This window comes from Sorghum bicolor, chromosome 5, assembly GCF_000003195.3.
Source record: "Sorghum bicolor cultivar BTx623 chromosome 5, Sorghum_bicolor_NCBIv3, whole genome shotgun sequence".
Taxonomy (NCBI): Eukaryota; Viridiplantae; Streptophyta; class Magnoliopsida; order Poales; family Poaceae; genus Sorghum; species Sorghum bicolor.
In genome coordinates this window covers 4,468,687-4,483,004 of record NC_012874.2, presented here as the reverse complement: position 1 = coordinate 4,483,004, position 14,318 = coordinate 4,468,687, and the positions used below count along the sequence as shown (strand labels likewise).

The 14,318-nt window shown below is 40.0% G+C and overlaps 2 protein-coding genes across 2 annotated transcripts; both read right to left on the bottom strand.

Moving 5' to 3' along the window:
• On the bottom strand, positions 1,288 to 6,663 carry LOC8070669. Its single transcript, XM_002448996.2, has 3 exons — positions 6,414 to 6,663; positions 4,246 to 5,695; positions 1,288 to 1,606 (listed from the first exon to the last, which is right to left on the bottom strand). Exon 2 carries the CDS (start codon positions 5,595 to 5,597, stop codon positions 4,302 to 4,304), a length of 1,296 nt encoding a protein of 431 aa, XP_002449041.1. The 5' UTR covers positions 5,598 to 5,695; positions 6,414 to 6,663; the 3' UTR covers positions 1,288 to 1,606; positions 4,246 to 4,301.
• Positions 10,682 to 13,287, bottom strand: LOC8083089 (actin-7). Its single transcript, XM_002448995.2, has 5 exons — positions 13,133 to 13,287; positions 12,412 to 12,483; positions 11,931 to 12,324; positions 11,206 to 11,819; positions 10,682 to 11,086 (listed from the first exon to the last, which is right to left on the bottom strand). Exons 2-5 carry the CDS (start codon positions 12,469 to 12,471, stop codon positions 11,021 to 11,023), a joined length of 1,134 nt encoding a protein of 377 aa, XP_002449040.1. The 5' UTR covers positions 12,472 to 12,483; positions 13,133 to 13,287; the 3' UTR covers positions 10,682 to 11,020.

Sequence of the window (14,318 nt, the reverse complement as noted above, 5' to 3'; positions counted from 1 at the left end):
ACGCGCGTGCGCCGAGCGACTTCCACGTAGGCTTCCCTTTTCTTTCTTTTTACTATCATTTATCGCGAGTAGTTCGTATCCACTTTCTATTTTGGGTTTAGAGTTGTAGCCCCCTCAGTCATGACCATGTATCCATCTTTATTAGCTTTTGTTTACATAGAAGTAGAAACAAACCTGCCAATGTATCTTTTGACGTTCCTAACTTATAGTTTTTAGAAGGTATGAATCCTACCTAGAGATTTACCAGAGGAGCTTCACAGAAAACTTGAAGTTTCTAAAGTATCCAGTTAAATAAGTGCTCCACGGAACACCTAAAGTTAGCCCTCAAATCTACCTTTTTCCTTGAGCAAAATGTGTGTTCGGCTATCAAAGTTAGGAGCGAGAATAAAAAAGATGGATGTGGAGCAAAGTTTGTAGAGTTGTTCCCTAGCGAAACTAAAAAAAAGTGGAGCAGAGCGGCGGCAAACCTGCCCAACTAAAACACGAGGTTTAATTTGTTTAGTTCTCTCCGGTATGAAATATTGACGCACTTTTGCAATACAAAGATAACCGAACACAACCTGTGCACATCTAGCAGGGAAAGGAACTCGGTCTTTTTACAAAGGACAGTTTTTTCAAGATACTGAACTTCTCTCAGGTTTAGCTTGCGCTATCAGCAACTGGTTTTACACCTTTAAAATGGATGCGTCGATCAACCACAGGTCATGCATGATTCCCCTGGCCTTTTAGCTTAGCTTAAGCACTAGCTCTAGCTCCTTGTATGTCTCAGCTCAATTTCGAATCGTTTGTTCTCACTCATGTGAAATATTGATATGTCCATTCTCCAGTGCCATTCTATCTCCCTTTCATTTTTTCTTTCTGATTCGCTTCAATCTCTGAAAGCGACGTTTCTGAATCTCCAGTGCTTGTGAAGCCAAGTCCTGTTGCTGAAAATAAAGTCAAGTTGGTTCCATCCGGGAAAGCCTTGTTGATGTCCACTGTGATGCCATGGGGACCAGTAGAGCTCTCACAAAACATAGGCCTTGTTTAGTTCATCCTGAAAACCAAAAAGTTTTCAAGATTCCCCGTCACATCGAATCTTGTGTCACATGCATGAAACAATAAATATAAACGAAAATAAAAACTAATTACACAGTTTAGCTGTAAATCATAAGATGAATCTTTTGATCCTAGTTAGTCCATGATTGGATAATATTTGTCACAAACAAACGAAAATGCTACAGTTCCGAAAAGTTTTCACTTTTCGGAACTAAACAAGGCCATAACAAAATAGTCTCACTAGCACTCTAGCAGTAATGGTTTAACCCAAACTAAATAGGCCCAATAGTCTCACTACCTTCATGAAAGCTTCAGAGGTGGCCAAAGCCAAATAACATCACCTTGATATACATGCTGAAGAAAAAAAAAATTGGCTAGGCAAGTTGGAAGTCACAGTCTTACAGATCACATCAAGCCCAACAATACTACTGTCGCGGAGAGCAGGAGGCCCAACAAGTACATCTCACAGACAGAAGAACACAGAACAAAGTCATACGCACAGCAATGGTTGTCAGAGTCTACTCTAATCTACCACCTCTCTTCCAGATTCCAGAAGCTCAACCGCTACCTGAAACAACAGAAAAAGAATGAGTGTTAGTACTCACCATCAAAGCACAGGACAACCAGCATGTGGTTAAAGTAAGCAATAAGCAACAAATCACCAAGCCTTCAATAATAAGCTTGGACTAAATTAATCCCTAACCATGTAAATTACATTGTTTGAGCTTTCAGTACCCATAAGAACAAGCATAAACAACCTAGGGTCTTCGAGATCTCAACTATGGAACTTCTTGCAAAGCTAATGAACAAGATCCTGTTGCTAGTTATGAAGAATGCTTAACCCATGATTCATTCAAACAGAAGTAGGAAGATACATATTGCACAGTAATATGTACAACTGGTAGAGGAACCAACACAAAAAATGGTAGCAAATCCTAGATAAATGATTCGGTGATTCCCAAACAACTCACATAAAAGATAACATACTATGTCACATCTACAACTGTTCCAGCATCGCAAGGGACCATAGAGTTTTCAATTTAAGAACCATTGAGTTTCCAATTTAAGTGTAAATGGTAATGGATGTTACCATATCGAACTGGTCACTGCCAAAAGCGGCAAGGATGTCTGATCATCCCCAATAACCAACAAGTACATCATGCACACGCATTGTGAAGTCAGGGTAGCATCACGCCCCTGCATCAGATTTCATCTCCTATGGACCTTGTGCTACATCGGTAAGTTTTCTCTCATCCTGTGCCCAAGCGTTGTCGCAGCTGCAGCGGGTTAGCTTGATTGAAGCCAAATTTTCCACCTTGCTGCTTCTGCACGCGCTTGGGACTCCAGAGCATTTTGGAATGCTTAACCAATGCCATTTTTTCCTCAAGAAAAAAACTAATGCCGTTTTGATTCACTGAATCCAGGTGCTTAAAAAATATTGTCACTCATGTTCATGTAAGATTGCATGCATCCAGATCATTCAAATGTTTGCTTTGTGAAGTTCATCATTACCTCCTCCCTATTATTTCCTTCTAACTTTAGTTTCACTATTTATTTGCAGAATCAATTTCTGTTATACTGAAACATCCTCATTCAGCGGCCGCTACAAGGTTTCATAGAAGAAAAAAGGGTCATCTTACCTCTCTAATACCGCAATGCCAAATTTTTATTTACTCTCTTGACATAGAGAAAAAAAAAACTAGTTCCATGTTGATCCTGTGTTTTCCTGCAGGGCTACCAAATGATGCTTTATTAAATTGTAGTTAACATATTCTTCCATGTTAAGTTTCCTGACAATATTTTGCAGCTTCCTGTTCATTTAGTATCTGAGATTTAGATTGGTAATACCGTTACAATCTTCAATGCCAACTCTGGTGTTACTGCTACTAATACATATCCCCCATTTTCTGCTCGCATGACAGTGTGCCATATCAATCAATATGCTAAAAATAGCAGTTCTTCTGTCACAACTGCTTCTGCACAGTTTTAATGCTAACAAAATAGCTAGCACTAAGCAAATTTCATGGTAAAATTTTGCAGCCTCTGATGAAAAGAGAGGTCACTAAAATATGTCAGCGACTTTTCCACATCCCTACGAAACACCTCTTGCTCTGTTAAATAAGTTAAGGCCTGTACAACAATCTAATCTTATATTTTCTTACACTAATTCTGCTTAAGAGGGGAGAGAAACTAATCTGTTTCATAAGTTGAATACTCTGTTTCTTACATCCCGATGAGTTGGTGGTTTATTTTGAGTAACACTTATAATGCTCTGTTTCTCTCCTGGATGCTTTTGATTGATTGCACAGGCAGAAAAATTGGGAAGATACTTCAGAAATAATATGTATCCAACTATGGCCTTCTAAACTTTGCTCAATATTGTACATTAAGGAATCTATATTGTCTATCCTGCCGTTTGTCTCCAAATGACTATTTTGGCTTCAATGATTGGGTTTAGCTGAAATGCATGTCTGAACTGATTACCTGCACCTTTCTACAATGCATACATTTTGGCATAGTGTTCGCTATATCTTCCAATCTAGGTACTTTGATGTTTAACTGACTCCCTTGGCTCTCAATTTGAGGTCAAGATTTAACTTAACAAAAGTAAATCTCACCTGAAATTTTTTTAAGTCTTTTGAATTAGGTTTGCTAATTTCAGGTCAGCTGCTTTACTAATTGCAGCTGATTCTTGATTTTGGGCTATCGGCCACCAAAACACCTCAATTATTGATCTTACCCTATTATGTCACTCTCCTTTTTCTCTTTTGTTGATTTGGAATTTTGGATACCATTCTTGCTCAGCCTTTATTTGTTTCTGCACGCTAAGAAATCGTACCTCCACCCCCGCGCAAAGCGCAGGGTTACCTGCTACTAGTCTGTTATTCCTATAGCATTTATATGACTGTAATTAGCATAGATACAGGAAATGCAAACAATCACATGCTGATGATTAAGCAATAATTTTCTTATATGCAAATCCAATATGAGCAGAATGTTAGGAATCACCTAGCTTAAAACTAATGACATGTTTTTGGTTCCCTCCATTGACAAACATTGATGCACTTTTAACAGAAAACACAAACAAGAATGAGTTCCATATATAGCAAATTAAAACAGAAAAGGTTCAAATAAAAAAAAAATAGCTGCTCAAGATGATGAATATAAAGCCTTTCCTTAGTAAAGATAGTTCAATAGCCCACTTACTTGTTTACCATCTTACATATTGAGTGTTGATTAAGCAAAAGTTACAGATGGTTCCCCTAGCCTTTCAGCTTAAGATCTAGCTGTAACTCCTTATGTCTCAGCTCAAGTTCCAAGCGTTTGTTCTCAATCATCATATGTTCATTCTCCAATGCCATTTTTTCGATCTCCCTGTCCTTCTTCTTACTAAACCGCTCCCACTTGAGACGTTGCTTTGCGAGTTCCAGTTCCTTCGCTTCAATCTGCAAGCGACGTTTCTGAATCTCTATGGCTTGTGAAGCCAAGTCTTGTTGCAACAAAATCATGTTGGTTGCATCTGTGAAAGTCTTGTTGATGTCCACTGTGACACCATGGGGATCAGACCTCTCACTTCCTTCATGAGAGCTTGATGTGATCAAAGGCACATCACTGTGACGCTTCCTTTTGTGCGTTGAGGCTTCCATCATAGTTGTATGCACAGGATGTTGCTCTTCGTCGTTCTCCTCATAATCAGAATCTGCACTTTGATCGTCTTCATCAGCATCTCCACTTGGATCCCTCGGAGGATCATGCTCCTCTTTACACCTAAGGGCAAGCAGTAGTGAATGCTGAAGTGCATGATCTTCAGGCAAATTTACACGGTTGTTGTTGTGGTAGGAACACATCTCCTCATAGAATAGGTGCTTTGAACTAAGTATCTTTTTTGCATCGTCTTTCATCTTATCAGAAAGATGATTCATGCTATCAAGAAGTGCTGGATTAGCCACAACATTGCAAGCAGTGCCCCTACCAAGGATGTCTGTCAGCCTTTTGTATCTCTTGTTAAGGTCATTGAACTTGTCCTCGCACTGTTGCGGTGACACATGGCAGCCTCTCTCTCCCATAACCTTCGATATCGCCTTCCATTTGCCCTTCTTCTGCATTATTGTAAAGTTCTTCCTGCCACCACCGGAATCAGCACCATGATCATCCCCAGTGTAAGACACTGCTGTAATCAAAAGTTTTACCATTGAATCTGTCCACTTCATCCGATGCCATGCAGAGCCCTTCTTGCCTTTGCCACTTGGGGTATCAATAGCATCTTCAGCCACATCATGTTCCTCGCCATCACTTTTGCAGTTCTTTGAGTGATGACTATGGTGTTGGTGGTGGTGGTCATCACTCTTTCCATGTTCTTTGAACTGAAAGCCAGGAAAGTCATCAGGCTCTGTAGCCCTGATCATAGACATTGTGAAAGTCCCCGGCATCTGGGAGCTACTGAAGATCTGTTTTCCTGAGTTTGGAGTATGCTTTTGCATAGAGCTGCCACGTAAGTCTAAAGTATCATAGGGAACCCCTTGCAACATGTTTCCAGGGGGTAGGTCGTTGCCTTCCATTTGATAAATGGATCACCCAGACAATTAAAAACCTTGTTAATACCATATAAGGGATGCAGGAAGTGCCACAAAACTTCACATCAATATCATGGTGTCACCTGAAAACGCAATTTGGGATGAAATTTAAAATCCACTTCTTGCATATTTCGCTTTTTGATGTGTGAAACCACACAGCAAAACCAGAGTTCAAACTTTTAGCAGGATCACCTAAGGTCAAAGGAAAATGTGGAATTTGATGACACAATTAAGTACCATATTTCTCTAGAGATAAATTGCACAGTGGTATACAACAGCAAATCTTCCTGATGGCATTGATGATATCATAAATTTGTAACCAAATGAGTGCAGCAGCATGAAAAGGAAACATTGCAGGGACTGCAAGAGGACATTGTGCAATTCTGAACTGTATACACAGGGCAAACACGGCTCCGCGCCAAATCAGCTGTATTGACTTATATAACAGAACCATTTGTTCACCTAGCCATCAAAGATGTCATTTTGATATAACACTGAGACCTTGAGAAGTGAGTAAGTGACTGGCTTCACTATCTGAAAATTTCCACAAAATTAGTGTGGTGATACTTATGGCTAGTGGTAGCAGTCTTTTCGTGCTTCAGCAATGGGTTTGTTGACAACAAACTAGCCTCCTAAATGGGTTGCCAACCATCTAAAGGTGAACATAAAGGGCAGGGGCGGATCCAGTAAACGGACATGGGTGTACACATGAACACCCAATAATTTTTGCAAAAGCTTCGAAGTAAGGAGGACTGTCAATCAAATAGCTAAATAGCTTTAGGTTAGGGTTTCGGTGCTCACCTTCGTACAGGGAAGGGAAGAGAAGGGGTGCCTGGTGGGTGCTCGTCGCCGGCGAAGAGGCCAAGAAAGGCCTCAGCACCTGGCCTGGGGCGGCGGCGAGCCAACAGTCGTCTGGGAGCGCGCGCGAGAGAGAGAGAGCTAGAGCTAGAGCTAGAGAGAGAGAGAGGAGGCGGAGGAGGGAAGAGGGATGCAGCGCCGCAGCGGACGGAAGGGGAAGACGGAAGCATCGACGGCGGAATAAAAAAAACGCACGGGCTTCTCGTTGGCCGTTTTTTTCAGTTTCTTTGAAAGTTTGTGTTTTATTTTTATTTTTATTTTCTTGCTCTCCCTTTTAAATTTTCATTCTCGTTGATTCCATATATCTACTCTCTTCATGGACACTATCTATAGCTAGTAAAACATATGTTTTAAATAACACAACAGAAACTTCATACCTATTCTCTTCATTAGACGCTATGAGTGGCTAGTAGGCCTTGTTTAGTTTCTAAAAAAATTTATAAACTTTTTCAGATTTCTCGTCACATGGAATCTTGCTCCACATGCATATAGCATTAAATATAGATAAAAATAATAACTAATTATACAGTTTGTCTGTAATTCGTGAGACAAATCTTTTGAGCCTAGTTAAGCCATGATGGGACAATATTTGTCAAATACAAATGAAAATATTACAGTGCTTATTTTGCCAAAAATTTTGAAACTAAACAAAGCCTAAATATATAGTACATAGATTGTAAATAAGTAATAGAACTTTTTTATATTTTATTAAAGTTTAATATTTTTATATTGAAGCTAAAAGCCATTTTCACAAAAACATATACTAGTTTCACAAACCAATAAGATACTAACTTTGTTTATAAGATAAAAATAAATTTTGCTTTGCGACAATTTCCAAAATAAATATGAAATATTTTTTTGCTGCTAAACGTGAAACAATAGTTCCATGAACTAAAAACATTGCTATCGTCAATAAAAAAATAGTATGAAATCATTAAAAAATCATGCTCCAACAAGAACTATTAAAGAGTATTGATACTTCAGTATGTCCTGAAAAACTTGCGTCTTCCTATTACTCTCTTTTGATTTTATAATTTACTAAGGATTTTTATGTTGTAACAAGGTTAAAGATTTTACTACAAAATACTTTCGTGTGTTAGAATTGTCACACTTTATCAACCTTAAACAAATCTGGCTACTCAAATTTTTATTATTCACAAGGCACAAAGACAATAGAGTCATATAGTGGCGTTAAGTCCATAGAAAGGCTCCAACCCAAAACGAAGGTATACAAAGTTGAAAAGATATACGTAGTTATGAGGCAAGAGCGAAGGCTTGACATAACATGATAGGAATAGAAACAGTGTAACCATAAAAACAATTATGCATTCAAAAAAAGTATTGTATAAGTAACAGTACTGCATAATTAATAAATTAGAAATGTTGCTACTCTTACATGGCACTAGTTGTTCTTTATGGAACAAATGGTTTCTTTCTACAAGTAGAACATTTTTTACTTAGCCCTTTATAGTAGAATATATTTTGGGTTAGAAACAACTTCTAGAATAGAAAAAAACAATATTTATTAAGAAGAAAGAAATATGATCATATTAGAAAAATGTTAGGGGTGTGACATATTTGCCTTCTTATTATCTTATAAAACAAGAAACTCGACGTGAGAAACTTTTCAGATAAATTGAAGTAATTATCATACTTTAGACTTACTTTATATACGGATATTTTGTATGAGAAATATCTAGGCAATAGATAAACACAAACAATATGGAACACTCTAGATCTTGATATTTTGTGTAATAAGAATATATGGAGAATAGATAAATATGAGAAATATTCTAACATATAAAAAATTGTTGAAGGTTGCCACCGTAAAGCTATAAATACGTATATAGACTTGTGTTTATTCCATGCATACTCAGTCACCATGTGAGTTATCAAAAGTTATGAAATTAGTCATCACATATTTAGTTTTAAAATATTTCATAGTTATTTTAAAGTTTATATTATTGTGAATGTTAAAAGGGAAATATTTTACACACATAGTATTATAACATTTTGTCTGCCACCAATAACGGGGAATAGGGAGTTGCTCTTCCCCCACAACCAAAACACAAATTTTCTTTCCAAGAGAGACATCTATATTTAATAATAATTTTATTTAGGATAACAATAATATAGCAAACATCAAATTCACACTGGGATAAGCGGATATATCCAAATATATCAAAATTGTATAGCCAGTATCACCACTAGAAAACCATTACTTCGCTAGTCCTAATAGATCTCAAGCCCTATATAATTGAGACTTCACGAAGCTTCAATCAAAGGGGAAGAACAAACTTCGTCACCTATCGATTTCCCTAACCCCCTACAATCGACAAAAACAAATTTGCGCCGACGCTGGCAGTCCTATAATCAAGCAGCTTACCAGTAGAGCAAGAATCCCACTACAACCTATTCCATCTATGATCTCCCCCAACCAGCAAGAGCACATTGGCCTCACCGCAAGTGCGCAACGGCGCTAAGAGGAAAACAAAAGGACAACAACTACACACAAAGACAACACACCTTGTCCCAAAAAGCAAGCGGGTGGACAAGCTCATCGTCGTGGCACGGAGCGCCTGCTCGGCAACAAGAAGAGTTCCGCACTCCTGCAACGCCGCTAACATTCGCACACCACCAGCCGCGCACCTCCCTTTCGGTCCTTCCCTAGGCCTAGGCAGGGTTGTTCCTGGGGTTGGCAACAAAGAGCGGAGGAGGACGGATGACTAAAAACCATTAAACTAGACGGAAAGGCTGGAGCACGGAGGAGAACGGATGACTAAAAAACCATTAAACTAAACGAAAAGGTTGGAGCATGAATTGAAAACGACGCACCATGTCGTGTTGTGCATTGTCGGGGTGCCTTTGTCCGGCCACTTAACATGTGGGGTGAGAAATCGTGGACCCACGTGTCAGGCACAGTGGTGGGTTGAAACTGTGGGCGGGTGCGTTGCGCTATGCGCGTGTGGCGCCCTAGCCCTGGCGTGTGGGCTATTTTAATATGCCCTCTGTTGGTCCACCAAAGTCACCAACCCGCCTCCCATCGTTTCAAGGGCTCTTGGCGGCGGCTGTGCTAGGCCGAGCCTAATGGAGTTGGGCCGTCATGATTTCGCCTAGAATTGAATTGTAGTCCCATTAGAGCCAACGTCAGTATCACACCTTCTTGATAGTGAGTCTGTCGAAAGCAAGGATGAAAAGTATGTAGCAGTATCTGGTTAAGTTAGTCCCTTTCTTTGCAAACCAAAAGTTGGTTTGGGTTTTCAACAATATTTACCAACTTTATCAAGTAAATACACCTGAAAAAATATGAGTAAATGGGAGAGGCACATTTACCAACACCCATACCTTCTCCGCACTAATGCACGATCATTTAGAAGCAAAACCTTCTCTGCAATAATGCACGATCATTTAGAATCTTTGGCAGCAAGGAAGCTGGAAATGCTCATACCAAGTGTAACAAATGGTACATGCTTTGGCATGAATTAGGTACTATGTTGCTATAGTCACATAAGTTTGTATGAAATGACGTAACTAAGAGCATTTGATAAACATATTATAATGAATACAACCTGTTTTTTTTTCAAAATCAGCGGAGATCAATGCCTTGGATCATCGATGATATTTTTGAGGAAGCTGAGCAATGGATCATAGCGTGAGACTTAAAACTATGGAAGAAATATCGTTGTTTGGTTATCTTCACATGCATCCCCAATCTTCATGTGCATCCCCAAATGAAGCTGTGGTGTTAGCATTGGCACTATATTAGTATCAAATGTAATTGCAATCAAAAGCCCCAATTAAAAGGTGTCATCAAAAGCCACAATTAAAAGGTGTCATTTATTTAGAGCATAGTAATAATCACTCCGTGGGTACTGAAACAAAGCTGGAAGGAGCAAATGGTCTGGTCCCTTCCTGCCAAAGCCGCAGCAGCCCTGCCCATGTTAGGCGCAGACATTCGGACTGGGGCACAGCACAGGGCAACCGGCAACCCATGTTCCTGAATTCATGCACTCAGCTGCGGTACCTTTTACCAGTAACATGGGAACAACTTTTAGCAGGCAGCAGCACATGAGATTCAGCAATCAGAAATCCACATATCTGGGGACTCATCACAAGCAGCCCAAAGGTAATCCCAGGGATGTTGCCATTCAAAAACTTCAAATTTGTGGAATGACAACAATGTTGCAACCAGCAACAAAAAACCATTCACAGAAGCGGCAACCAATCAAACAAATTGCATTGCATGTCTCAGAGATGGATGTACAAAGAGAACCAATAATGTTACTCGCACAAGTACAATTACAATATGATCCTAGGTACCTTAATAATTTCCGACCTCTTTTTTTGTGGTTGATGTTTTCACCACTAGCAACAAACTTGGCATGGAAAGGAGCTGGAGCAATGCATGGCATTGTAGTGAGCCACAAAATATAAATCCAACAACATTGCCTCCTCAATAGGCTGGCAATCTCAAACATAGTAGCTTACATGAAAAGCACTCGCTGGAAAGGAATACATAAATGGAGCCGAAGTGGGGATGGGCCTTAAGCTTAGAAGCACTTCCGGTGAACAATCGCGGGTCCTGACTCATCGTACTCAGCCTTTGAGATCCACATCTGTACAAAAATAATACCAGAGCATATTTTTTCAGTACAAAGAAATACTAGAACTACTGAACGGTTGCAATATTTGCCATAGCAACTGGAAACAAACAAAAAAGTGCAAGTTTTTTAACCTGTTGGAAGGTGCTCAGGGAGGCGAGGATGGATCCTCCTATCCAGACACTGTATTTCCTCTCAGGCGGTGCCACCACCTTGATTTTCATGCTGCTCGGGGCAAGGGCAGTGATCTCCTTGCTCATACGGTCCGCGATACCAGGGAACATGGTCGTGCCACCACTGAGCACAATGTTACCATACAAGTCCTTCCTGATATCCACATCACACTTCATGATGGAGTTGTAGGTGGTCTCATGGATGCCAGGAGCTTCCATACCAATGAAGGAAGGCTGGAAGAGGACCTCAGGGCATCTGAACCTCTCTGCCCCAATGGTGATCACCTGACCATCAGGCAGCTCGTAGCTCTTCTCCACAGATGAGCTGCTCTTGGCGCTTTCCAGCTCCTGCTCGTAGTCAAGAGCCACGTACGCGAGCTTTTCCTTGATGTCTCTTACAATTTCCCGTTCGGCAGTGGTGGTGAAGGAGTAACCTCTCTCAGTGAGGATCTTCATCAGGCTGTCAGTCAGGTCACGCCCAGCAAGGTCGAGACGCAGGATGGCATGAGGAAGGGCATAACCTTCATAGATTGGCACCGTGTGGCTCACACCATCACCAGAGTCCAACACAATACCTGAATGAACCACAGCAATCCATAATTAAGAGTGAAAATTTTGGAGGTCCTTTGCGCTAAAAAAATTGGAGGTCCTAATGAAATTTGGTCACCATGTGAACGAATCATTACCAGTTGTACGTCCACTGGCGTACAGGGAAAGCACAGCCTGGATGGCGACATACATGGCAGGAACATTGAAGGTCTCAAACATGATCTGGGTCATCTTCTCCCTGTTAGCCTTGGGGTTGAGTGGGGCTTCGGTCAGCAACACAGGGTGCTCTTCAGGCGCAACACGGAGTTCATTATAGAAGGTGTGGTGCCAGATCTTCTCCATGTCATCCCAGTTGCTAACAATACCATGCTCGATTGGGTACTTCAGAGTCAGGATACCCCTCTTGGACTGGGCCTCATCACCAACATACGCATCCTTCTGCCCCATGCCAACCATCACACCAGTGTGTCGGGGACGTCCAACAATGCTTGGGAAAACAGCCCTTGGCGCATCGTCACCAGCAAAACCAGCCTGCCAAAAGTTAAGAAAGCGTGTTATTAAAATTAGCAGAACAAGATTGCTGAATATGAAGTAGCAGCATGAACAAGAACTACAAACCTTGACCATGCCAGTTCCATTGTCACAAACAAGGGGCTGGATGTCCTCGCCGTCAGCCATTTGCTACAGATTCTGGAACAAAAACACAAGGAGGAGCCAAAGGGTAAAAATCAGTAACAGAGTATCTATCTTAATAGGAAACAGCAGAAAACTTGGTATTAACTGCATTTTCAGCAAAGGAAACAGGACCAAAATAAATAAACTCTACACGACTACTCACTGAGAAATCACAGGACCTTGGATCATGTCTATTTTCTAATTTAACAGAAGGATTCAGGTGAATCCTGTCTCTCTTGACACTGTGATTCATCTAAATCTACAGAACCGGCACAGTTTCTGTAACCAATACCACGCTATGCAGGGACCAGTTAATGGCACTCTATTATCCAGAAATCGAATAATACCTATGTTTATTCAGAAATCAAGAAACAAAAATGCATTAACGGGCGGTTATCCTTGCGAGGCGAGATGGCCAAACTGTTTATCTTCTTCTTGTCACCCCGCAAGAACTTCTTGGGGGGCTTGGCCGCGGTTTATGTCGATAACTAATCGGCAACCAGGGCCCAGCAATCGCAATGCCTGCCGCAGGAGCAAATCGGATCTGATCTACTGTGGGCAGGAATGGGATGAACTGCGCGTTTCAGACTAGACACCAAAATCGCAATGGAGAAAGATTCGGAATTAATTCCTCCAACAATTTTTCTTTTCTTTCAACACTTACCCGGAGATCTAGCAGAACCTGCCGCCGGCCGCGAGTCCTCCTCGCTTCCCACGGAGAATGCACGAGAGGAAACAGGGGAGAAGTGGTTGCGGTGGTCAAGTGAGGAGAGCCAAGGGTTTCGGCGGTTTTTATATGCGCATCCGGGTGGGAGAAAATTAATTTAAAAAACATTAGTACAAAAAAAAAGGAGTAGTTTCTGCCTAGTTCTGAATTCTGATTGCAAAATGGTTTAAATGGTACAGTTTTTTTTATTTGTATAGGCAGGTGTACTTTTTTTCCTTAAACGATCTTTTTTGTGTTCTTGTTTATGTTAGGCTATATCTAGGAAAATTAGAAGTGATTGAGATGATTTTATCTATGAATGTCACCACTAACTACTCCTGAAACTTTTTGTGTGGTTACTTTTGAGGCCATTTTTTTAAGAAAAACTTTTGATGCCATTTGTTTAGTACATCGAGCGGTGATTGATGCCTATGCTCTAGATCTAGATATTTAAATAATTGTACCCAGTAGGAAAATGAATTATCTAAATGCCCTCGTTGTACCTTAAGTCCTTAACTCTAAATGCAACTTTTCATGAAGGTACAAATACCTAACTTTTTTGGAGCTCCATCAAATAATGCCTTTATTTATTTACAAGATAAGATTGGTCTCTTTCATTAAATAGATGCAAGGAATTAATGACCAAAGACGCGTACATATTTTTGTGATGAGTTATATCGATCTAAAGCATAGAGAAGAGTTGTAAGATAAATTATATAAGATCTTGTTTACATGTATGTGTATGTACCTCAATCCACATATGTTGAAGTGAAATTAAACTAAGTTTCATTTCAATCAACTCTAATATATGTGCATTATGGATCAATATATGTGGATCCAAACAAGGCCAATCAAGGTTTGCAATAGGATGAAGCAACTATTTTGTAATGAATTATTTCATCCATTTCAAGTTCTAAGTCATTTTAGCCTTTCTAGATCCATAATAGATTTAGCTATACACATAGATACATACATACATACATACATACATACATACATACATACATACATACTATGTCTAGATATATAGTAAAAACTCTAAATTTATAAAAGTCAAAATGACTTACAATTTCAAACAAAATAGTAATATATATTTAGATCGAGAAGTCAGAGCTAGTAAAACTATTCGCCCAATCTTAGTTCG

Coding starts and splice junctions, on each gene's coding strand:
- LOC8070669 (XM_002448996.2), bottom strand. CDS start 5,597: ATGGAAGGCAACGACCTACCCCCTGGAAACATGTTGCAAGGGGTTCCC.
- LOC8083089 (XM_002448995.2), bottom strand. CDS start 12,471: ATGGCTGACGGCGAGGACATCCAGCCCCTTGTTTGTGACAATGGAACT. Junction 12,325..12,411: donor ATGGAACTGGCATGGTCAAG/GTTTGTAGTTCT, acceptor AACTTTTGGCAG/GCTGGTTTTGCTGGTGACGA. Junction 11,820..11,930: donor CGCCAGTGGACGTACAACTG/GTAATGATTCGT, acceptor TGGTTCATTCAG/GTATTGTGTTGGACTCTGGT.